This window comes from Podospora pseudoanserina, chromosome 3, assembly GCF_035222485.1.
Source record: "Podospora pseudoanserina strain CBS 124.78 chromosome 3, whole genome shotgun sequence".
Lineage (NCBI taxonomy): Eukaryota > Fungi > Ascomycota > Sordariomycetes > Sordariales > Podosporaceae > Podospora > Podospora pseudoanserina.
In genome coordinates, this window is record NC_085922.1 from 746,505 (window position 1) to 770,578 (window position 24,074).

General features: G+C 53.1%; 10 protein-coding genes across 10 annotated transcripts; 3 read left to right on the forward strand and 7 right to left on the reverse strand.

Annotated features, from left to right (window-relative positions):
* Positions 1-431: 431 nt before the first annotated feature.
* On the forward strand, positions 432-2,069 carry QC764_302200 (uncharacterized protein; the record flags this gene model as incomplete). Its single annotated transcript, XM_062945338.1, has 1 exon — positions 432-2,069. The coding sequence occupies one exon, from the start codon at positions 432-434 to the stop codon at positions 2,067-2,069; it is 1,638 nt and encodes a 545-aa protein (XP_062801287.1).
* Positions 2,070-2,323: 254 nt separating this feature from the next.
* Positions 2,324-3,130, forward strand: QC764_302210 (uncharacterized protein; the record flags this gene model as incomplete). The annotated part of the gene is made up of 1 exon (XM_062945339.1): positions 2,324-3,130. One exon carries the CDS (start codon positions 2,324-2,326, stop codon positions 3,128-3,130), a length of 807 nt encoding a protein of 268 aa, XP_062801288.1.
* A 1,007-nt stretch (positions 3,131-4,137) lies between these two features.
* Positions 4,138-7,781, forward strand: HST3_1 (NAD-dependent deacetylase hst3; the record flags this gene model as incomplete). Its single annotated transcript, XM_062945340.1, has 2 exons — positions 4,138-4,263; positions 4,320-7,781. The coding sequence occupies 2 exons, from the start codon at positions 4,138-4,140 to the stop codon at positions 7,779-7,781; spliced, it is 3,588 nt and encodes a 1,195-aa protein (XP_062801289.1).
* Positions 7,782-9,198: 1,417 nt separating this feature from the next.
* On the reverse strand, positions 9,199-9,909 carry QC764_302225 (uncharacterized protein; the record flags this gene model as incomplete). The annotated part of the gene is made up of 1 exon (XM_062945341.1): positions 9,199-9,909. The coding sequence occupies one exon, from the start codon at positions 9,907-9,909 to the stop codon at positions 9,199-9,201; it is 711 nt and encodes a 236-aa protein (XP_062801290.1).
* Positions 9,910-10,712: 803 nt separating this feature from the next.
* Positions 10,713-11,334, reverse strand: QC764_302230 (uncharacterized protein; the record flags this gene model as incomplete). The annotated part of the gene is made up of 2 exons (XM_062945342.1): positions 10,713-11,137; positions 11,198-11,334. The coding sequence occupies 2 exons, from the start codon at positions 11,332-11,334 to the stop codon at positions 10,960-10,962; spliced, it is 315 nt and encodes a 104-aa protein (XP_062801291.1). The 3' UTR covers positions 10,713-10,959.
* Positions 11,335-11,696: 362 nt separating this feature from the next.
* QC764_302250 (uncharacterized protein) lies at positions 11,697-13,330 on the reverse strand (the record flags this gene model as incomplete). Its single annotated transcript, XM_062945343.1, has 4 exons — positions 11,697-11,843; positions 11,908-12,002; positions 12,114-12,501; positions 12,572-13,330. The coding sequence occupies 4 exons, from the start codon at positions 13,328-13,330 to the stop codon at positions 11,697-11,699; spliced, it is 1,389 nt and encodes a 462-aa protein (XP_062801292.1).
* Positions 13,331-13,627: 297 nt separating this feature from the next.
* Positions 13,628-15,683, reverse strand: QC764_302260 (uncharacterized protein; the record flags this gene model as incomplete). Its single annotated transcript, XM_062945344.1, has 4 exons — positions 15,055-15,683; positions 14,698-15,003; positions 14,385-14,643; positions 13,628-14,331 (listed from the first exon to the last, which is right to left on the reverse strand). The coding sequence occupies exons 1-4, from the start codon at positions 15,490-15,492 to the stop codon at positions 13,628-13,630; spliced, it is 1,707 nt and encodes a 568-aa protein (XP_062801293.1). The 5' UTR covers positions 15,493-15,683.
* A 908-nt stretch (positions 15,684-16,591) lies between these two features.
* QC764_302270 (uncharacterized protein) lies at positions 16,592-20,413 on the reverse strand (the record flags this gene model as incomplete). The annotated part of the gene is made up of 1 exon (XM_062945345.1): positions 16,592-20,413. One exon carries the CDS (start codon positions 20,411-20,413, stop codon positions 16,592-16,594), a length of 3,822 nt encoding a protein of 1,273 aa, XP_062801294.1.
* A 1,073-nt stretch (positions 20,414-21,486) lies between these two features.
* Positions 21,487-22,422, reverse strand: QC764_302280 (uncharacterized protein; the record flags this gene model as incomplete). The annotated part of the gene is made up of 1 exon (XM_062945346.1): positions 21,487-22,422. One exon carries the CDS (start codon positions 22,420-22,422, stop codon positions 21,487-21,489), a length of 936 nt encoding a protein of 311 aa, XP_062801295.1.
* A 285-nt stretch (positions 22,423-22,707) lies between these two features.
* QC764_0048880 (uncharacterized protein) lies at positions 22,708-23,732 on the reverse strand (the record flags this gene model as incomplete). The annotated part of the gene is made up of 3 exons (XM_062940372.1): positions 23,707-23,732; positions 23,300-23,623; positions 22,708-22,954 (listed from the first exon to the last, which is right to left on the reverse strand). Exons 2-3 carry the CDS (start codon positions 23,323-23,325, stop codon positions 22,708-22,710), a joined length of 273 nt encoding a protein of 90 aa, XP_062801296.1. The 5' UTR covers positions 23,326-23,623; positions 23,707-23,732.
* Between the last annotated feature and the right edge of the window lie 342 nt (positions 23,733-24,074).

A 24,074-nucleotide genomic window follows, 5' to 3' on the forward strand; every position in this document is an offset into this window, starting at 1 on the left:
AGCGCTGGGCTGATCCTAGAGTTCGAGGGTGTTTGCCTGTAGGCTGCATCTAAAAATGAGTTAGATCTAGACGAAGCGTTTGTAATCGTTCTGGAGGGCTCCCAGAGTGGTATTTAGGCAAATTGCTGAATGGCCAGCAGGAAAACAACAGCGAAGAGTGAACTGGAATGTCGATGGTTGAAGTTGGCAGTGTTGGATGCTGCAAGGGACCAGCCAGTGAGCGAAAAGAAGAGCAGGGATAAGCTCGCCTGCCAAGCTTTGTGACATGCATAAAGCGGAAACCTATCCGGAAAGGGTAGGCCGGGTAGACCACAGATGCGCGGGCAGCGTCGTGACTGCACTCACCTGAAGAATTCTATGACACCAGCAGCATCTTCAGTTGCTTGACAACAGCACAACACCAAACCAATTTCCCCGTCATCTCCGACAAAATGTCGAAAGAACAGCTTTTCCAACTGCTGCCGATGCCAGACGATGGCCTGCAACAAGTCCTCGAATATGCCGCCACCCTTTCCAAGCAAGAAGCTGCTGAACATTTCTCCAACATGCTCGGCGACTCGCCCCAAGTCGTCGAGTTCATTTCGACATTCAACGCACGACGAAGCGATCCAAAAGCATCACCGCCACCAAGAAACGCACCCACGTCCACGCCCACGTACTCTTCCGCATCGACCGCCCAAAACTCAGCACAAAACTCTGAAGCTGACGGCGTCCCAAAGCCCCGTCGAGGTCCCAAGAAGAAAGCAAATATCCATACCCCGCCCCCTAGACAAGTCGCCTCGTTTGCGCTTGGGCCAGGAACTGTCTACAGCAAGAAGGACTCGCAAGATGAATACATCTCAGCACGATCAGGCGCTTCGACACCCTCACACGCCACCAGTGGTCCCAGCAAACCACCACCCACCAAGACTGCCACACCTCCTCCGACCCAGACCTCGAAGCCTCCTCCCTCCGCGTTAGGCTCCCTAGTGTCGGACCTCGGGCAACCCAAGTCCAAAACCAAATCCAACCCTACCTCACGAACTTCGACACCCGGACCATCGTCATCGAAGAATAACAATGGGAATACGGCCAAGGTCACCATCACAGGAGGCGTGGCGATGCATGGCTCGTCTACGGTCCTGAGCGACCTCGACCAAGCCATTCGGTCTCTCGAGATCACCACCAATCCCTCACACTCAACAAATAGCGCCGAAGGTGTGGCGGCACGACGGTGTAATTGCGTTGGAACAAGACATCCTCCCCTGGCAGCAGCCCCGAACTGCCTTCATTGCGGCAAAGTCATCTGCATCAAGGAAGGGCCCGGACCATGTACATTTTGCGGGCAACCATTGCTGAGCTCGGCTGAGATACAAGGTATGATCAAGGAGCTTAGGGCAGACAGAGGACGTGAGAAGATGGCAGCAGATCGGGAAGCGCATAAGAAGGCCGAGGTTGCAGGGACCCCACGGCCGTATACCAAAACCAGAGATCCCACCATCGCCGAAGCGCAAGCTCTAGCTCACCGGGACAAGCTGCTAGCATTCCAAGCTCAAAATGCCCAACGGACGACGGTACGGGACGAGGCAGCTGACTTTGATGCCACTGTGGGAGGAAGCATGTGGGCCACCCCAGAAGAAAGGGCGTTGGCGTTGAAGAAGCAACAAAAGCTCCTTCGAGAAATGGAATGGAACGCTAAACCTGAATACGAGAAGCGCCAGCAAGTCGTGAGCATTGATCTCACAGGGCGTAAAGTGTTCAAGAAGATGGCCAAAATTGAGAGACCCCCAACGCCTGTTGATGATGTCGAAGATGACTATGAAGCTCCCATCTTGCAAGGCACCCACGTGAGCAAGGGGCAAGGCGGTGCTTTCAGCAAGAACCCACTACTGAGCGGAGTAATCCGGCCGGTCTACGATTTGAAGGGCGAGGGCGAGAAGCTTGAAGGTAGGAAAGACAGGGCCACCAAATGGCGAAGAGTCCAAGATGATTTGGAGAACAACGAGGAAGCCATTCTCGATGGCGGCATTTACGGTGGGGGTCAAGGCGCCAGAGTGGGAGCAGTTGGCGATGAGCCAGAGTGCGCTTAGCCGTATCAATGACAGGAATATTTCAGTGCTAATCTTTAATGATGGCTGCTTAAACGGGTCTTGGGGAAGGATGGGGATCACTGCTTTCACATTGGCCTTGGGGGTATCGATGACGTAGCCCACCAATCCTAGGCGTCACCACCATCTTCCCAGGGGCAACAAAGTCAATGGCTGCACTGGTAAATAGACTATGTCCACCCGTGCTGTCTCTCACTTTGGTGTAATGCTATCTTACTATCCCAAGCTTTTGCAAGATGCCTTCAGACAACCTCAATTTCCAATGCGCGCTCATCACAGGGGGTGGTGGTGGCCTTGGTAAAGCGCTGGCCTCCTATTTTATATCCAAGGGCAAGAAAGTCATCCTCGCCGGCAGGACAAAATCCAATCTCGAGTCTGCAGCGAAAGAAATTGGAGCGACCGACTACTACGTGCTCGATACGGGGAAAACATCAGCGTTTCCAGTATTCGTCTCCCTCGTCACGCAGAAGCATCCGGAACTCGACTGTCTTGTGAACAATGCCGGTGTTCAGAAACCCTTGGAGGTCTCCAAACTGGACCCGAGCGAATTCCTGTACAAAGCAGATGAAGAAATCAATGTCAACATCCGCGGTCCCATGCACCTCACCTTGCAGCTGCTTCCGCATTTTCGACTCAAGCCGGCAGCCATGATTATCAACGTCAGCAGTGTGCTGGGTTTTGTGCCGTTCAGCATCATCAACCCGGTGTACAACGGGACGAAGGCATGGCTTCACTTCTGGAGCATGAACCTGAGGACTCAGCTGCGGGACGAGCCGCAGGCCAAGATCAGGGTGGTTGAGATTGCGCCACCAATGGTTGGGACGGATTTGCATCGTGACAGGGAGGACCCGGATGATAACAAGAAGGAAAAGAACCCGATTTCATTGACGGTGGAAGAGTTTATGCAGGAGGTGGCAGAGAAGATGGAGAGAGGGGACGGTATGATTACTGCTGGGCCGATGGGCAGGGAGATTGTGGGTGCTTGGTATGAGAGTGACAAGTTGGGGAAGAGGTATAAGAAGATTGAGGAGGGGGGCATGTGAGATTTCGGTTTGTGTACCACTGTGCCTGTAGATCAAGCTGATATCTCTGCCGGCGAATAAAATTGGCGTACCTAGACATGTGTGATGACAGGAGAAGGATCTACGAGATCTTGCGCAACCACCAGAGCTGGGCAGTGAGTGGCTGCCCGCTTGGCCCCCATTGTTCTGACAGTCTTCCAGAAACCAAACCAACGGTAATGCTGGTCTGTGCGCTCGGCACTAGTGGGCCGGGGAAGATCCACTTGACGAGTTGAAGGCTTGGTAGAATTCAGGGTCCCGTCGAAGACGTTGTGAGGGAAGTGCGTTGCTTGTGGGACATGGACTGACAATGGGGACAGTGTGCTTGTGAAATACAAAGTATCAATGATTGCTCAGGGGGATGTTCAATCCGTACGTACAGCTTCCTTTGCCGGTCTGTCAGTCCTGACAAGGTTTCTCTTTCCAGTGTCCTCGAGCTCTGCTTGGCAGTTATCTGGCAGGGAAGTCACTTTTGTCGGCTCGTGGCTCATGGCTCGTGCTCCTTGCAGAGTTAGGTTTCCGGCGCGCCGTGTATCCACCTGCCCACTTCTTTCCAGCGGCCGACAACAAAACGTTGATTCTAAGACTGGCGCGGCTTTCCATTTTGCGGACGGGCACTGCTGTTCTCGCTCCAAGCTATCGTTACCCACGACTCCTCGATCCTTAACACTCCGAACCAGCTCTGTGTCGCTCTCCTCTACCCCGCAATCCTCCCATTGGGGACGCGTTTAGCCAGCTCCGAATCGCTGCGAATACCGCCCACGGCACAACCCTCGAGTCGAGTTCGCGATTGCCCGTCACCTGCACCGAAATCGAAGACTCCACGCGCCGAGGTCACACACTCGCTACCGCCAACACAATACTCTTGTTTCTTCAATAGCCTTTTTTCAGATATGAATCTCTAACTTGACCGCATTCCTGCATGTACCATCACCGCGTTCCCAGCTGGGCGCCTTCTTTGTGGTGGATCAATTGCACACAACCAAAAGATGCCAACAACACACGTTGAGCCGGGGTCGGAAGCCCTGCTCGAGGAGATAGCCAATTCGTTATGGAAATCCAAGAAAGTTGTCGTTATCACGGGCGCCGGCATCAGCACAAACTCGGGCATTCCGGTATGCAAAACGGGACGCGTTCCGCCCGACCTACACTTCGCTGACAGCCTTTCTAGGATTTCCGCTCAGAGAACGGTCTGTATTCTTTGATCCAAGCACAGTTCGATGCTGCCGAAAAGCAACAAGATCACCCCTCGAGCGCTAGCGACGCGTCAGACTCTTCATCAGAAGAGCGTCCGACGAAACGACGCAGGGCTTCACACGATCTCTCCCGACCGATCGACGGTACCAAGTTACCAGGCCAATGGCCCCATAACACTGCTCAAAACACAATAAAATCAGAAAAAGGTCATGGAGCTGCTTCCGTCAATCCGGAATCGTCAGATCCCACCGATGATGACCCGTTAGCACAGCCTGCAACACCGCGAGACACATCGGGACCACAGGAGGATGTCACATTGAGAGACGTGGAAAATTCGGAGCATGCGCCAGGGCCGCCCACAGTGGAATCGGCAAACGCTTCGTTTGGCGCTGAGAAACCGGTCGAGCCTCCACTATCTAGAGGCCTGACGCCGTTGCCCAGTCCTAGACTCAAAGTGCCCGAAGGTTGCCCCGAGATCACGCCTGGCCCATCGTTCACGTCATCCCCTCCTAGTATGCCCGTCGATGCGCCGCGTCTTCGTTCTAGAACAGACATGCTGGCACACACAAGAAGCTCCTCGCCACTCTCGTCACCGCCTCCCATTTCTTATGACCCTTATCAGGAGTCACCAGAGGGGTCGTCATGCTCGTCGAGCGGATCATCATCTCGGTCAGAAAGTGAGGAGCCCTCTTCCGTGTCCACACCACTCCTCACATCGCAAACGTCGTACGCCTCCTCTGGTCGAATGTCGCTACCACACATGAAAGGCAAGGATCTTTTTGACGCGCAAATCTGGTCTTGCCCACTCAAGACGTCTGTCTTCTACACATTCGCGACCACGTTGAGAAACAAGGTCCGCGCCGCTCAGCCTACGAACAGTCATCGGTTTGTCAGTGTCTTGCGGGATAGCAGAAAACTGGTCCGGTGTTACACCCAAAATATTGATCAGCTTGAAGAGCGCGTCGGTCTTTCAACATCGCTCACGTTGGGCGCTGGAAGCCGCTATCGTTTTTCCGCCAGAGCAGGGCGCAGCTCTGCTGTGAGCCGGAGCTTGCTGAAGGGCCCCGAGGTCTCGGATCTCTCAGGGGATGGATGCTCGCAGCAGGACTCGGAGCAGCCTCCCGCATCACAGACCGAACTTGAATCACAGGAATTGAAAGATGAATCTGGCAGTGGAGAGCCTGAGGGCAAGCAGGAACATGATGGGTCTGGGTCAGACTCCTCGCAAGCGGTTCCTAGCTCATCACAGCCCCCATCTTCACAACCTGCGCCATCGGGACCAAAACGTGGTGTCGAGTGTGTTTTCTTACACGGTTCCTTGGCAGAACTGCGATGCTTTGTGTGTGCGAAAACGGCAACCTGGGAAGACGAAGAACGGCAAGCTGAGACTCTGGCTGGTCGCCAACCCACCTGCCCACATTGCGCAGGAGCAACAGCAGCTCGGGAAGAAAAAGGAAAACGTGCCCTTGGCGTTGGCAAACTCCGACCTGACATTGTGCTCTACGGTGAAGAGCATCCCCATGCTCACCTCATTAGCCCTTTGGTGCAACATGATTTATCGTTGGGTCCAGACATGCTGCTCATCCTTGGCACCAGCATGCGCGTCCATGGGCTAAAGGTTCTCGTCCGGGAATTTGCCAAGGCCGTACACGATCGGGGAGGAAAGGTTGTGTTTGTGAACTTTACAAAGCCACCGGAGAGTGTGTGGGCTGATGTCCTCGATTTTTGGGTGCAATGGGACTGCGATGCTTGGGTCGAGGATCTCCAACATCGAAAGCCCGCCCTGTGGCTTCCTCCCGGTACTCTCATCCCAGATCAAGTCAAAGTCAAAGGGGCAAAGGGTCCACGGAGGCAGAGCGGCGGTGAAACAGGCAAGCGAAAGGAGCCAGCCGACACGGCGTCTAAGAAGCGCAAAGAGGTGGATGGACCAAATCGCAAGAAGCAGAAGCGCGAGATCGATGAGGTGGCGGACTCGGTCATTGTAGCACTTGATCCGGCAGATGTGCGAGAGCCCTCTCCTCCGCCAGCTTTGGAGGTGCCAGTCATACCCGTCACATCACCAGTACCATCGCCGCCGACAGCATCTCCTGTTCGACCTGAGGTGGTTCGCGAAATCCCACGTCTTCGGCCAGAAGCTCCTCCTCGGCCGAGAGAAATGACCATGACGACCGATAGGCTTCCTCCGCCAATACCTCTGCCAGGCCCGTCGCCGTTATCCATGTCAATGACCATATCGCCGCCTCCTAAGCCAACACGATCAGCTCCACCATCACCTCCCGCAGCCCCAGTTATCCCCGAACTCAAACCTATTCCACGACGGCCAGCAAACAGAGTCGTCGCACGCGAGCCCAAACTGAACCCCGATGCAAAACGACCTGCTTCGATACGAGACCACAAGCTGAATGGGGCCTATCTTACCTTCAAGATACTGGGTGATCTGAAAAGGATTACCGGCGAACCACCAGTTGCGTTCTACACACCTTCCCCTAGTCCGGTTGCTTCGAGGCCAAAGCCAAAACGGGCTCGCAAGTCAGCGCCTAATGCTCTTCAGGGCGTTGGCCTAGAATCTGCAAACTCCACTTTGATGATGGAGGATGACGTCGAAGCTAATGACTCGAGGGGTCTAGCTCACGAAAGTTCAGAGGTTAAGGATCAACGGGTCACCAACCCCATGGATGGAGCGGTTGGCGTCCCCGACACCCCTGTCAGCCAAGCAGTGTCCTCGATATCCGCCATGGTCAAGAGCCGGAGGCGGAAGCGAACAGCATGGCGGATGATACGGGGTGTGGAGACGCAGGTCTCACTGGATGAGAATGGCGAGGTGGTGCCGCCTCCTCCGCTTCCTCACACCGCCGCTACATTCAGACCTTTACCTAGCCCTTCGTTCCGGGCTCTCCCCGAACCTAGGCCAACACCAGTGGCTTCTCCCGTGATATGTCAACCAAGCTCTAACCCTTTTGCAAGCATTGAAAATGGGTTCCAGGACACGGATAGACTTATCGACAAGCTGCGAGAACAGTCACGGCCGAGCACGCCTTTGCGCTTCCAGTTTCCGCCACTGAACATCCCTGCCCCCACCGAGCAATCCCCACCAAAGCTCGAGACTTTGGAGCCCAAGGTGACCTCACCCGGCCCGCTCACAGCCAACAATGTGATGTCGCCCATCTTTGCCAAGCCAAGGAACCCATTCTTCTTTGCAGACCCTCTGGCTGGCGGCCTGGCCTTTCCACCAACATGGCATCAGCATCAGTTCCATCACCATCAAGCAACGACTTCGATGGAACGGACCACCTCGCAGCAGAGCGCCACATCCCACCAAAGGAGAGGGTCGTGGAATCCAGAGGATCAATTGCGGCAAGAGGAGCGGGAGCGGGAAGTCGCGATGATGCTAACAATGATGAGCAATTCACATGGCATGGGGTACGCGGGAGTATAACTGGGGGGTTTTGGAATGGTGCGAGCTTGTCGGGAAAGACAACAACGCGTTATGAGTATCTGACTGAGGCTTCGGCGTGTGTAGCGGGTCGGTGTTTGTTTTTCTGTTTTATCACATATACCCGTGGTGTTGCTCATTCATGTTATAGGTTTGAGCATGATCAAGACCGAGTCAGCAAGTCAGCGAGTAATTGGCATATACATAGGGGGCATATACTTGGGGAGTTTAAAGTGTTGGCTTTTTGTTATTGGGATGGGTGTATGGTCTTATTGCGGGTTTGGCTTGAGGGTTGGGGACGGGATAGTATTAACATGTTAACATCACTCAATACGTGTTTCACATCTCACGTCTCGTGTGCGTTTGTTGAGTCCCTTAACTACGTCTGTCTACCTATCTGGGGGCATGTATACTTGCGTCCTGAACATGATCAGGGCTCTGTCAAGCATGTCGATATTACCTTCGCCTGATATCAACATGTCACCTACACCTTGATATCATTATGGTCGCGGGAAAGCAGGCAACCTGGATGAAGTGAAAGGGTGGAATCGATGTTGATTGTGAAAAACTAATGCAAATGATGCTTTCTCTGTTGTTAATAAATGTAAACCAGTAAGCGATGATGGTATATGAATGCCTCCTTTTGTCTTCCCCCAATTGCTGACTGAAGTAAATGCCAGATGACGCCCAAAGTCCTCGCGCCTTGGGAGCGTCTTGATGTCCATGATACTCGTGAAAAGATGTAACAGGAAAAAATGCCATGAATGCTGCATATCCCAAAGATGATAGCCCTCCCGTTTTGCAGATCTCTCAGAACCAGTTGCATGATGTCGGTAACTTAAAAAAGAATAAGCAAAGCAGGAACATGATGAGATGCGAAGAGCTTCTTGTGCGGTTTCTCACTGCTGCTGAGCAGCAGTGATGCTCCTCGCCGCCACCGCCGGTCCGACAGCAGCGGTGTCACCCCCCATCTCCACTCGCAGAGAGAGCACCGTTCAGCTTCCTGATCTTCCCCTTGTTTTTCCTCCTCCTGGCCTTTATCTCGTCAGGGATTCCCAGAGCCTTGATCCTCTCCATCTCTTTCTTTTTCACTCTTCCCCCCCTTCCCCTCCTCTCTCTCTCGTTCTTCAGACACTCCCGAAGCTCTAGGTTTTTCTTGCCCATTGCCTTTCTTATCTTAATCGCTGTTGCAAACAAACCGGGCAAGTCCGTCTGCACCTCCTTCAAAGACATGGTGCGGACGATTGCCTCCTTCCGGGATGGAGTTCTCGACGAAGTACTCGTTCCTGTGCCATTCTTTCCACCTCAGACGGAGGCGCGCGATGACCACGTGGGAGGCAAAGAGTTTGGACTTGTCGTGGTCCCAAGACGGGTGGGTACTGTCAATGACCGAGAATTTCGGGTTGATGAACGCGTGCCATTAAAAAGACGGCAGTCCGATGACAGCTGTTTTCACGGAGTTGGGCAGCGAAAGGAGGGGGCTCTGCTGGTGGCAAGCCCAGTGGAAGTGCTTCTGCATGAGGATCTGTCGGTTGATCGGGTTCGGACTGACAACACCATACCCGCGGGCTTTGGTGGTCGGAGCAGGACCATCCATCACATGGCCGTTGCTTTTCTTGCGGCCTTCGTGGACGACTCGCATGACGAAGCGAGGGCGATGCTCGCCGCCGCAGGTGGGGATGGTGGACTTGACTAGGAGAATGGGACGACCACCGGGGGAAAGACGGGATCCGTCATCACCAACGGGGCTCCTCTTCTTGGTCACCGCCTTGAAAGGGACCGCGTAGGTGGCGGTGAGCTGCTCTGTGGTGGTGCTTCCCTCTTTTTCCCAGATGGATGGGCCTTCACGGAGGCCTTCGCTGTCGCTGTGGTTTGCAAAGCAGGCGTCATGTTTGGACTCTTCGTACTTGTCAACTTCTTTGGCATCGAGACGCATGATCACCACGTGCTCGATTGGGACCACAACTTTGATGCTCTCGTTGTCACCCTTGTCCTCAGACTCGGGAGATGCCATTGCCGCCTCGTCGTTCTTGGCTGGGCTTGGGGGAGCAAAGGCTCCAGCTGACAGCTCGATGTCTTCGGTTTGAGCCATAACTACATCTTGACTGCCTTCGGCGGTGAGAGACGCCATGATGTAGGCTGGTTTCTTGTGTACCTGGCGTTGTTAGTCTCATGAAACGAAATATCGAGACCCTATATCCACGCTTCGACTCGAGCCTGAAAGACTTATTAGAACCAAGAGATTTGATCTCACGGAGTGCCAAGTAAGGTCCTAGGCTTGGGAAAATGAGCGACTGAGACGAGACCGTTCGAAGGCAAGAAAACAGTCGTGGGCTGAGGCGTTGAAACAAAGATAAAAGCGAAGATGACTGATATGGATAGCCTCAGATCGTCTTCCTCGAGGTGAACGTGTGGAAATCTATCCCGGAGAGTCTGTTGTAGGAGAGAAAGTCTGCAAGAAGGAAGAGGTTCAGCGCGAAAGAGAGACATTGTGAGATTCTGTTCATGCCTGACAGCGAGTAGTCGCTAGGTATTCAGCGAGTTACAATAAGAGGAAGCCTGAAAACTAAGGCTGGACTTCATTAGCCCCCTATCAACACGCGACTTCATATCGTAGAGCTCACGATCGCGTCATTCGACTTTCTACAAACTTGACCTCAGGGAAGGAGCCATATAGATGGTAGGTGCCGCCCGAACGGTCCAAGGTCTTGTCAAGCTTACCTAGACAGCCACTCCGAGATATCGCACCATAGGCAAGGGCAAGGGGAAGCTCCTCTACTCAGGCATCAGGCAGAGGCAACAATCAATCACGGGGCATCAGGGCAAATATGGCGTAATCTCCTATTGTCTAACTTTACAGGATGAAAGTCGCCTTGAAATGAGGAGAATAGCTTGAAACAGTTGCTAGACCAGACATTTCAAGCTTGCGGAAGGCGCGGTGAGCATTCATGTGTATTCTTCACCCTGTGTATTTCATCATTCAGAGTTCCATAGTAAAATCAAATTACGCCAAACATAATCCTTTTAGTCGCCAACAACCTGACAGTCTGCCCCAACAGTCCGTTGAAGAAAACCGCCACAATGCCATCAGAAAATGCCCAATTCAACTTCTATCATACAAGCTTTGCTCTCCTCTACTGTCCCAATTTCAACGCCCTGCATTCTCCTTCTCGTGGTAAACTTATTTGGGGTTGTTAGGGTCAAGCTTCCCGCTCGCCTGGTTGGCTCTCGCGCTGGTGGGTGATGTTCCGCTGACGGGCTGCTTGGACGTGTCGTCGGGAACCACAGTTCTCGGGCTGCCCATCATCATGCCGTATGTACCCGCGACTCCGATGATGGCGGCGCCCAGCAGAACGAGTCTGGCCTTGGTGTCAGCAATTCATATTCCAGTCATGTCTCCGTGTGTCAAAAGTACGTACGATCTGTTGGAACCGGTAGCTGTCGAGGTGGTTCCATCTGGACCGTCCTTCTTGATAGCTTCGCGTCTGAAGGGTGTGCTGTGGAATTGGCGGGTGTTGCGCACGATGGCACGTCGGGCAAGGACTGTTCTGATCATGGTGTGGTGAGGGTGATTTGTGGTTGCAAGGGTGATTGTGTTGTGATAGGGTTAGGATTGGCGAATACGTGGAAGATGGTTGATGGGATTTGGTGTGCGGAAGGAAGAAAAAAAACAGATTCTTCAATTGGTCAGTGATTTCGAACGTTGAAGTAGGTACAGAGACAAACAGTTGGGTGTTGAGGTCATACAAATCAATGACGCAATGACATCACCCCCGAGTGGGTCTTACACCCTTTGGGACAGCGGGATGCCACACGATGGCTCGAGACAGCAGGCAGGTACCCTCATTCAATTGTGGGGAGGGATAATAAACTGTTATTGCAGTTGGAAGGTAACTTCCCGTTTCTCATCGCATCGTCCTAGACGTGTGGGAAGTTCTGAAGCCACGGTGGCGACGAAAAGACCCCTATCGGCTCTGCCCCGAGATTGATGAAAGACTCTACCACGATGAACACACGCACAAGAACGTACAATGAAAATAGCAAAAACGACCCGCCCCCCAATTTCTTGCTCACAGCTTACCAACAGACCTCCCGCCATCATCCCTGTCATGATCGTGATGCACGAAACCTTCCACAACATCATCTCATTGCTATTCGCGAACGGAAAGTTCCAGGCGAAGAGATGTATCCCGCCATACAGCATGAGCAAAACAAAATAGCCGGCTACCATCAGCCAATCGGGAGCTGGAGCTTGATCGAAGATATTGAAGTGCTTCTCTGGGTGGAGGAAGGCGATCTGGTAGTATTGGTCTCTAAACCAGTCACGGATATAATATCCAGCATGGGTGTTTCCCTGTTCCATATCCCCCAGCAATGATTTGATTCCGTCCAACCTTTTCCATTGTGTTGAGCTTAGGTAGAGGGCTTGCCTGCGGGCCTTGAATCCTTCACCGGAAGGTAACACCTCGCCGACCTCCAAGCAGCCCCTTTCAGGAGATAGTGCAACCCATTTCACGTCATCGACCTGGTTCGTATTGAGATCAACGAAATAGAAGCTCTGTAATCGTGTCTTGCTATCCACAACAACCGGATCTTCCGTGGGACAACGACGATACATATATAGGTCGCTGGGCCCATTGATCGCCATCTCGACCATTATCTTAAGGGCGTCCTCCCACGGTTTGGAATCGACAATTGGCCCCTCAGCAACATCGAGAGGTTTCTATTTTGAAAAATCAGCATCCGCTCGCCATCTGGAGAGTAAAATGAAAAGCAATTGTGTGTTCTCGTACCTGAAGCCAACACGCATACATCATCAACCCTGCAGCCACAATGTGTACGGAGACGTGAATCTTCAACAACGCGAGTGGAAATCCTTGAGCCATTCTGACAATACAGTGCAGAAAGAGCCAGAACACCTGTGTAAGAGCGACAAACTTCTGGATTATGCTAGCTTTGCTTCGGTCGTCGATCGTCGTTTCAGGAACCCTGACTAAATGGCCCAGTCGAGCAAGCTGGACCACCCCTTCGGGAGATAAAACGACGGCGGAGTCTCGGAATAATCCTTCGAGTTTGGCAGACTTGTGCAATTCCGCTTCAGTTATGAGATCCCCAACCAACACTCTCAGCCCCCCCATAACCACGAAAAAGCAATATCTCAATGAGACATCACCAGCTCCGGACTCTGAAGGGTTCAACGCTCGGAGTTCGCGCTGTAGCCATCGGGCCTTGAGAATTTCTCCGCAGGCTATGACGAGCATCACCTCTGGGGCGAAGAGAACGGTGAACACCCACAGGGTTTTCTTCCAAAACACATGCCAGTACCCCGTTCTGCCGGGAGCTGGAATGTTGAGGTGCAAGGTTGAATACACACAAGCAACCAGGGCCACCAGGCAGCTCCAGAGAATGCTAGCGGTCCCGCGGTATGGGGCCTCATCTACCCAAGTTGGCGCAATTTCTGTGCGGAGTGCCGTGAAATTTGTTCTTGTGAAGTTCGAAAAGGGGTGCAATGTCGGCCATGGCATTGGATGTCGTTGCGACTGTTGCAGCATCAAGATCGATAGAAGATGGGAAATGATGAGCAGGAATTACAACATATCAAGCTGGTCGTATCGCTTCAAAATATGAACACAGAAACCAACATCCCGATGGAAAAAGCGAACCACAAGGCAGCTGAACACTAAAACCAAAAAGGAACCCAATCGGAAGCTTGGTGTCAAAAACATGCATTTACACCACAGCACTAACAAGGAATCCCAGACAAGCCCTCAGTTGATATTGGCCTTTTCTAATCCCCTACCCATCTCAGCAACTATCCTCCAGTCTCATCACTTGACCCACGTTACCCCCTAAGCCCCCTCATAAACCCAAACCCCCGCCCACTCAACAACCCTCCTCAGCGAGCCCTCAAGCTCCTCCATGAAATCCTCCTCCGGCGGCTTACTTGCACCAGCAGGCAACCCGGCCATCATCTTGGCAAACAAGTTCCCAATCGCCTTGGTGTACTCGCAATCACCCCCAAACACCTCCCCAGCCTCCTTGCAAGCCTTATAAAGGTACCAATACATAATATTACTGATGTCCACCCGCAAGGGAAACGACACGTCCTTGAGAACAGGAGAGTCAGGAGATAGACAGCTCGCCGCGATGAGCACATGAATAATGTCAACCAGAATATTGACAGCATTGGGGCCAGTCCGGCCTCCGCGACGAGCAAAATACCCCCTGAGGCCGTTGCGCAAAGCCGGGGCTGGCTTGCCCTGCTCGAGGTAGAGGACGCTAAGGCAAAGGCGCACCATGGGGACAGGGTCGAGATCGTCACCCCACCCAAAGTTGGGAAAGGCGTTCTTCATGATGGTGTTCATTTTGCTTTCGACAACGGTGAGGTTCGCAAAATCGGGATAGACACCGGGGTACTTGCAGGCGGTGACGGCGGCGCTCTTGATCAGGTCGAGCATGGAAATCTGGGCTTGACGGACAGTAGCCATGCTTGTCTCTCCATCGGCAGCCACCCTACGCTTTTGGGTCTCGATCTCGTCTTTGCAGCGGGCACCTATCCTCCTTGTTAGTATCCAACTCTCAGTCTTGTAATCTTTCAAAACTTACAGTCACACTCAAAAAAGTGCTCATCCATCAGAATCTCCCGCCGACTCTTGACATCAACCGTAGGATCGATATAGCAAATGGTAATCTCCTCTCCAGCCGCAATTTTCCTCAGCGACCGGACGCGAATCTCGCCCTTTTCCAAAAAAGCAAAGGCGTTCGGCTCGCAAGAATGGTTGATCATGGCAGTGACAAGCTCCAGCGCAAAAGCAACCGTTTCCCTGGAAGAAGAACCCCTCAGGCGGACACAGTTGGTCCAGAGCTATCCCTCACTCATTAGCACCCTCCCTCCACCCAACAGCCAGCGAGAACTTACCTGCGGCACCAACTTCCAAATCAACCCAACATCAATCTTCTTCTCCCTCCCCTCCCCAGTCACGTCCCTAATCGCCATCGCAACATCATACACCTCGGTCGTCTTGCCCCCATCCTCCCTAGTGTACTCATCAAAATGAGCCTCCAAACCCTGAATCACAGCCCCCTGCTCGGTAGTGATATACCCCTTCTGCTGGAACCACACCAGCCGATGAGCCAGCAAGCTCTGCGGCTTAATCCCGGGTGTGCTTTTCAAAACCTTGCACTCCTCCTTGTGAAATCTATTCCAAGCCAACTTTTGGCATTCCTATTCCCAAGTCAGTCACCCCCTCCCAAACTCCATCTTGACTGAACCTACCTTCGAACAGAACCTCCCAACCCCACACCCGCTACAAACCCGCACCCCCCCCTTCTCCCCCCCAAAATACCCCTCGAAATACCCCCCACAAAAATGACACCACCCATCATCACCCGCCCCATCAAAAGCCAGCATCAACGGCTTAGACCTGTAAATCTCCCTTCCAGCCTCAATCCCGTCCTGTTCACCCGGGGCAATAAACAGCCCCGACCCAGTCGAGCAACCCGACGGTCGAATCTCGAGCGGGACGGAAGCAGTAACGTTCCTGCGTGAGAGGATAAACTGGCAGAGTTTAGGTTTGGTGTTGAACCCCATTCGGGGAGGGGCGCGACCGAGGTCATCGTCATCGTTGTTGTCGTTGCTGAAGGCGGCTTGGAGGTCTGCCGGGGAGAGGGAGATGGTGAGGTTTTGGGCGAGGGAGGTGGTTAGATCGTCCATTTAAAATATCCCGATAGGCAGTTTTCTTGGCGGCAGTGGGTTGTAGTAGTTTCTGATCGCGGATTGTAGATGGTGTTGGGGGAAAAAAAGTGATGATGACTTGAGAGAAAATCAAACCGGTGAGATGGCGAGAGAAATAGAACTCTGAGAGCCCGGGGGATGAGAGGCTTCAGGGGACTAGGTAATCCATCAGTAAGGCAGGTAGAGAAAAGTTTTAATCAGCAGGTCATAGATTGATTTAGGCAGCGCTGTCAGCGACTATCGCACGGGAAGGAAGGAGCAACCCACAAACACGCAGGTACCCGCTGTTTGCTAGCAACCTGAAGATCCCAAGTTGACAGAACCACCCTTTACTCTGGCGAGAAAGAGGACTTGTGTACAAACCACTGAGAGCCTATCCCTAGTTGTAGCTGTTGCGAACAAATTGCAACGAAATAGAACAACAGCATCATCATCCAGCACGAAGAGCCCAACAGGCAACATGCGATGGCCAGGTTACCAAGCCAGGTCAATCCAAAATACTTCGTCCTCCCTTTCCCTGATCAAATCGATGGTACTCATATGCATCAGTGTCGACTCATACCACACCTGTCACCAATCATCTGCATGTCACGCGTCCACAACAATGCAAGTTGTAAAGCTACTCGATTAAAGTACCTTAGCTACGAACGTTCCTAACCCTAGTCATTCCCAGCCTCTCGGTGACCTGCTCACCGTACGACTGGCCCAAATCAAAGCTGTCTGTGAGTTATGCCTCCTTGTAATTGAAGGTAACACACATGTTCAAAACACGACACCAAAAGTGTCCAGGTCATATTTTTCGTCGGCGCCCCAGAAATTCCACCCGAACGCACCAAAAGATCCCTCAAGGGCTCCTAAAAGACGGCTCAACATCCTCCTCCAATATCGCTCCCCTTAAGTCGAATGACCACCCAAAGCCATCCAGCGGGCCCCCCCCCAAAACAAGATCTTCCAATCCATCTAGACTGTTCACCAGAGCACATATGTCAATGATATACCTGATCGATTAGCTACAAAACCTCCAAAATACCAACCAAAACGCCATCGAATCATGTTGATAGAGATATAGGAGGATAGATCACCCTCCATAGCAGATGTTCCTCAACCAAAAGGCAGCGACATCCTTGGGAGCTGCCTCAATCTTGAAGAGCTCCACTTCCTCCTTTTTCTCACCGTCCTCCCTGGCAATCACGAGGTCCAACATCCGCGGCGCGGCTCGGTTGGAAGTGAAGTAGGCCAGGCTACAATCCACTATCCGAATCCACCGTTTTCCAAAGTCCAGCATCAAGAAGATCTGGCTGTTAGCGTTGTCCTCCATGCCGGTGCCGCACGAGAGCAGCCCAATTTCGCGTTCCTTGTTGTCTTCATCCGCTTGGTAGAAGAATGAGAACTTGTCGCCGCACGTCTGAGCCAGTCGTTTGCGCGTCTCGAGAGGGTCCGACCGAGTGTCGTCCTCCGCCAGAATCGTGGCCAGTTTCCAGATGGTCGATGTCTCTGCCGCTTCATCTTCGGTCGTCCCGAGGATCTCCTTGATTCCCCAGTAATTTTTGGGTGCTTGGAGCATCTGTTGGAGGTGACGGCAGAGTTCGCAGATCAGAATTGCCATCAGCCCTTCAGTAGCCCTCGCACGCTGTGGTTTGGCCTGGTTGCTAGCAACACACTCAAGGAATGCCATCCCTGCGAGGGGGAACTGAGAGTGATCAGCTGATACTAAACCGCGGGCGAGCTCACCAATCACTTGGCATGTGCTCATGTCATCCTGGCCTTCCCGGACTGAAGACAACAACAGACACAGGTGGGTGAATCTTCCTGTCAGGGTATCCTTCAGGTATGACTGCTGCTCAGTCTGTTCTGCACAATCCCGCCTCCAGACATCCTTGAGCGTCCAAGCATCGCTGATCGAAGTCATCTCGGCCCTGGCGTTGTTAAGGGCAGTATTGCCGTCCTGGCCACAACCCAGACAGCGAACAAACTTGACAATAGTATCAGTAGTCCACTTCTGGCTCGGAGTAATGTTGAACAGCTCCGAGACAAGCGAAACTATCCCCTTGCGCAGATCCTGGTCCTGTTCCATCGTCTCCATGAGTTCACATCCGGGATCCGGGCGTTCTCGCTTAATGAAAACTGGGGGCTCCTGTTGTGCTGAAAGGCCCAGGTCAGTACCGTTGTCCCCACGAAGGCCATCATCAGAGCTCGCAGCCTGAGGCATTTGAATCTGGAAGCTTGCGGTGGAAACTGCCGACACTGGCGTGTCCGGCAATGAGCTGGTCGCTCTCAAAGTGCTGATCTCGGCCTCTTTGTGAGCAATAATCTGGCGAAGTTTCGTCGACTTGTCCGCCTCTTCGCAGAGCTGGGCTTCTGTCTCGGAGATCCTCCCTTCCAATGCTCGTATCTGGACGTCTCTTGCCTGGACGTCTCCCTGAAGCTGATTTCTCTCCTCTTCTAACCTCTCGACAATGCTTGTTTTTTCTTGGACCATGCTTTGCAGGGTAACGTTGACGGCATAAAGCTGCTTATACTTGTCATCCTTTTCTTCCACCAGGTGCTCCAACTTGAAATTGGCGTCCCGAAGCTGCTTGAGAGCAGTCTCTTTATCCTTGTCCTTGACAAGCAGTTTGTCGACCCGACTCTTGAGGATCGCATTGACGGTGTCACTACCCGGCTTGTCATCATGTCCTTGGGCCTGTTGTTGAAGCCTCGCTTTGTTCGTTTGGAGGTCTTTCTCGATCTGGGCAATCTTCTCCCCAAATAGCTTCTGCAATTCGATGTACTCAGCTGCCAGTTGCTTGATTCTCTCGTCTTTCTCGCGAACCATAGCTTGGTAGCGAAGGAGCTCTTGGCTCTCGTGATCTGCACTAAGCCGAATGCCACCCTGAGCCTGGCCTTCTTGAGGCTGGCTGATACCTGCCGGCTTTGGCGTAGAGATGGTGTCTCCTCCTGAACTGGGTACAGAGACTTGTCGAACGACTGATGTCGTCGGGGAATCAACAGCTGAGCCGGTCGACATGAATTTGCCGAGCAATTGATCGATATGCTGTTGGGCAGATTTTGGCAACTGCTCCGTTGATCGCTTCGGTTCATCTTCAGGTAGCATCTTGGGCTCCATTCCACCCATCAACTGGTCGATATCAGGAGCTGCGAGTTCGTGATCAGCCGGAGACCGCTGGTTGTTGTCGTTGTGAGCCTTCTGAATCTCCACTATCTGGCGTTCCAGATCTTGTTTCTCGGCTTTGATCTTGTCGATGCTGCGCTGGTGTTCAACTCGAATGGTGGTGAACTTCTTCTTTTGCTCTGCTGTATCACGCTCCAGGTTATGAAACATGACAAGTTGGTTGTCGTAGCTGGCCTTCAAGGCATCATAATCATTTGAAAGCTTCTCGTTCTCTTCCCGCACCCGGAAGAGTTCCGCACGAGGGTCCTTTTTAGCAGCCATTCGGGCAAGCTTAGCCTCGAGATGGCGAATAGTATCACCCCGCCTATTCTTGTGAGCGACAACACTGTCGAGTTCCTTTTCACGCCTCCCAAGCTCTTGCTGAAGATGTCCCATGTCCACCTTGTACCGCTCCTTCTCTGCACTCCAGTTGTGAGAGTCCTGTCGCCACCTCTCAAGTTCCATTCTACAGCCTTTGATTTGAGCGACCTGTTGCTTGCAGGTCTCTTCCAGCTTCCCAATCTGCGTTTTGTAGTCCTCGATCTCCCCTGTACTGTCCTTGGCAGGACTTCTTGACGTTCGGTCATCATTCTTCTTGGCCCAGTGTTTGGGACCCCTTGGCGCCCTCGGCGGGTAGTCTTCCTGTGTCACGACCGGAATCCTTCCTAGTTCCGGCTTGCAGACCTGAGCTTGACCACCTTCGGATCCCACACCAGGACTCTTCTTGTCCGTTTCTCCCTCGCCGATCTGCTTCTTGTAGCCCTCAACCTCGGCAGCCAGTCTACTTTTATCCTCCTCCAACTTGACGATTTCCTTCTTGTAGGAGGCCTCGATGTTGGCGGCTTGCTTGGCGCAGTCCTCCACAAGCTTGTCCGCTTTCTTCTTGCAGATCTCCGTTTCCGTGATCTGTCTGCTGAGGCGCTGGTCCAGCTTACTGATCTTCTTTTTCTGACCATCCACCTCGGCCGCCTGTTGGCTGTTGTCACTTTCCAACTTGGCAATCTGCTTCCTGTAGACCTCTGCCTCGTTCTCCAGCTTGGTGACCTGTCTCCTGAACTTGTCCGTCTCCTTCTTGAACCCTTCCATCTCCTCCGATTGCGCCTTGTAGTCCCTCTCAAACTTGTTCAGCTGCCTCTTAAAGTCCATCGTCTGGCCGTGGAGCTCCCGCCTCCTGGCATTGATAAAGTCGCAAAAGCTCTCCACACGCCCTAGCTCGCTCAAGGTGGCCGTCACAAGAGGATGCCACGTCGCCGTCACAGGTCGCAGGTTGGGCAGCTCGAGGAACTCCCAAAGCTTGCGGAACTCGTGCCTGACACGATCCATGACCCAAGGCGTGGCCTCTGGAAAGTAGTCCGGGAACGGCATATCACCCCGGAAATCGACATCGGCCACGTCCCTTCCACCACCAGCGGCCCTCTCCTCCCCTCCAGCCGATGACTGACGACGCACTTGGTAATCTCCCAGCTGGGCTGGAGGGCCTCTATCATCCTCCTCCGTGGCGGACGAACAGTGGCGATTGCCAGCCGAGCCCTTGATGGCGATCCCATTGCCGGAGGGAGGCTCGGGCTTGTGCCGCTTCGGCGACGGAGAGCGCGCTGGCCTGTACGACTGAGATTCGGGCCTCACCCAGGGTTCCGAGCTCTCAGTAGTAGCGTGGGCTTCGGCACGCCGCTTCTTGTTTGGGGGTCGGGCCTTCGGTCCAGTAGGCGGAGGCCTGTCGCCCCATTCGTGAGCTCCTTGTCTACTCATCGCATGGAGTAGGGCGTATCTTATCTCCAGGCGTGTGTCCAAGGGGAAAAAGACGAGGTAAGGTCAAGATAAAGTTGTGTGTCGGACAGACACCATGTGGGCCTAAATAAAGTTTCGAAGGGAACCCCCAAGAAGGTGGGGACGATGTCTCCAATTATTGTTAGCACGGGACTTGAGCCTCCACACCACCAAGACTTAAAGCCTCTGATATACGACGTACCTGAAGTGGTCTGCTTGATGAATGCAGAGGGGGGTTTTCCTGGTGAAGTCAGCAGTTAGCTGGCCTGTTGAGAGACTGGGTACATCAGTTCGGGTATCTTGGAAGTTATCGCAGACGCTCAGGATGCATTTTGGGGATTGTACTCACCTGCGGGTAGTAGCGCACTAACAATCCTCCAAACCTCCAACTCGGAAAGCGGAGATGGGAATCTGGCGCCGCTGATAGGGTGCTCCCTGCAGGAAAAGCCCAACAACGTGTCGTTCTTGCGAGATGTTCACGTTCGATAGCAGGAATCTGTGTTTGGTTGAGAAAGTCAACTAACTCGCTCTGACTAGGCAAAGCAAGGCAAACAGACTCAATTGTTGCTCTTCCCCGGCTAGTGAAAAGGGTCTGTGGTCTGGACTCCACCACACACGCCCACAAATGCTGCAGAAGAAAGTACAGAATCTGAGATGTCACCAAACGACACGGCTAAAAACACACCCTTTCTTGGCACTCTGGGTTGATCTGGGTTGATCTGAGTTGATCTGGGTTGATCTGAGTTGATCTGGGTTGATCTGAGTTGATCTGGGTTGATCTGGATTTCTTCGCATAGCTACCTGCACGAATCCACCAAACCAAACCAAACAAGTCCAGTCCTAAATCCTCTCTTTCTCGGAGCTACCGTCTCCCTCAAGATGCAAACGACCGCCCAGAAAAAACCAAACCTCGCATGGGGTGGGTATCTTGAACATATCCCATTACTCCAGCTGTTGCCCGCGATGATGTGTAGTCGACAAAAGAAAACCCTTTCCCGAAAGACCCTTTTGTTTCTTTTTTTTTTTTGCAACCAACTCCCCCAATGTCGTCACCGTCATGTTCGGCAAGCATAAGCCGTCACCGCCCCGACGGGCAGTGTCGCCGTGGTTGTAAACACTCCTGGTGGACCGTACCCCGCCAGCGCCGTCGAAACCACCAAGCTGGTACACCCACTGCAGTTCACCGATAACGTTGTGGTGGTATACCTGGAGTACTTGGTCGACGTCTTCCCTGCTGACTGCGGAGGCTGGAGAACCAAGGTCGTCTGGCAAACGCCAGGCTGTAAGTGTCCACCCTCCCCATGTCCATCGCTCGGGTTTCGAAGCTCTACCACCGGCTTGGGGAAGGGCGTGATCTGAGCAGCAGCCGGAATAGGGACCTGGTCCTGACTGCCGCCAATGTTGTGGATGTTTGGAGTCTGAACAGCGGGGATGTCATCGACGGCCGTTCGCTTCGCAAAAAGGGCGGTTGGCTTGCAGATGGTGCTCCAGTACGTGCTAGCCGTGTTGACCCTCTCGGTCTTGTTGATCACCATGTTTGGGCACGAGGAATAGTCCTTCCAGATGATGATATTCTCGCAACCATTGCAATTCACTTCCTTATAGAGAGTCGTGGTGGTTGGATAGATCGTCTGCGTCCCAGACCAGGAGCAAGGATAGACCCAGGACTCATACGAGGTGGTTGTGCATCCCTTCTGCGGGTTGGCTTTGATGGGCGGTTCGATATCGATGGCTCGTCTTGTTGGTACTGGCGCCGGTGTCGACTCCAAGGGTATGGGCGTCAGTACGGGCCTGGTCGGTCTGACGGGTGGTGTTGTCCAGGTGGGCAGAGGAGCCAGGACCAGCTCGTTGTCGCCAGCAAGAGCACCTGCTTCGCGGGCTTCGACTTGTCCGTCTCTCGGTGAGTCTGGGGAGGAAATAGGAGAACCAAGAACAAATGCAAAAAGGACAAACGACAAAAGACCAAGAAGAAGTCTGGGAAAGGCGGCCATGGTTCCGTCACAGCAGCTGTGATGTTGACTTGTCCCCGAAGCCGAATATGCAAATGAGCCGCTTCCGGTCCAGGCCACGGGAATCAAGAAGTCAACAAGGTTGCCCAGAGCTTTATATGACTCTGATGCACCGGTCCAAACGTGGCACGGACATGTGCTCCCGGGTCAGCAGACTGTTAAGTTAGTGTAGTCCAGGAACGAGATGGCAGGGCAGGGAGGCGGCGGATGTCAGCGTGGAAGTCTGGACCGTTTGCAAAAACCGGTCCCCGGGAGTGTTGCAATCGCCTATGCAGTGCATCTCAGTTTGACCGTAATATTGCGCCGCGACGTGACGTCGTTCCTTCTCCCCATCGGCTTGTGGGACTTGGGTTTTTCTGGTAAAGAACCCCGGGCAGTGGAAACACGGGCGCGGAGGGATGGGAAAGAGCCCACCTCACCCACGGTCACGGTCAAGCTGGAAGCTCCCAGCTGAGAAGGGATGAGAAAAGTACTATCCGCGTCTGGCCGAGGGTGGGCTCCAAAGAAAAGTGGCCTGAAGAAGGCAATATGAGTAGATGAGCAAGAACGACACGCCGTCAATTTTTGGAAACAAAAGCAGGGGGGTTGTATTCGGAGCCGAGACCACGAGTCCGCTATATTGCCCGCCATGCTATCTTTTTTTTTTCTTTTTCGCTCGGTGTATCCTCGCCGTGAAGATGGTGGGCAGGCCTAGCACCCATTGGGATTCGGTACCTCAGAGAGAGGGTTGCGCTGGCCCGTTGTTCCCGGATAGCGGAGAGCACCTCTCCTTGGCTTCCCCCAGCGGGTGCCCACATGAAGAGAAAAGGGCTATGGAAGCAAAGCAAGCAAGGCTGGGCAAACCAAGAGCCAGACTAACACTGAATTGGTGTTCTGTCCGGTCATTGGGCGGGTAAATGAGAAAATGTACGAATTCCGTCCGGGTGCCCCATTCTACCCACGGTTAATAAACGAGATAGTGGCACTTAGCTGCTTGCCCACGCCCATAATCATGGCTCATATTGCCACCAGCACCCAGAGAACGGGAATAGAACTGATTGTTCTTTTCTGAGCTCGACGTCGCACTGGGACAATTGGCTGAGAAGCAGCAAATATGAGAGATATGAGAGGCCAGATACTTGGCATCGAAAATAGAGCCTGTCAGGGTCTCGGGGTTTGGAAGCGGAGAAGGGCGGAGCGCGAACTGCTCCATGGATACTCTCTGTCAGGTAAGAGCAGCCGAGCACCATCCGCTGACCAGACATGGTTCAGGACTGGAGTGCCGACCATATTGACGCCATCACCGTTCTTCGGTGTCCAAAAGATGCAAGTCTTGTTCGGACGAGAAGCGACGAAGGAGGGTAGAAAAGGAGTGGAAAACCTCCCGAGGTGGACGAGGTTGCACTGTCTGCCAAGACGGGAGTCGATTGCGGGGGACAGCATCCCAGCAAGAAGCCAAAAATAGACGGGCAAGGATTCTGCTTCTTCTTCTGGGGTGTCCACTACTAGCAAATATTCAACTTGAACATTCCGCCATTCTCAGAGAGAGCCGAACAGACGGAGTATCTAGGGAAAATCCAGGCCTTTAGTCAGACCGGAGATACACTTTGAATAGGTACCCAGGTAAGCGCTTCCATTACCACTACTTGAGCCAG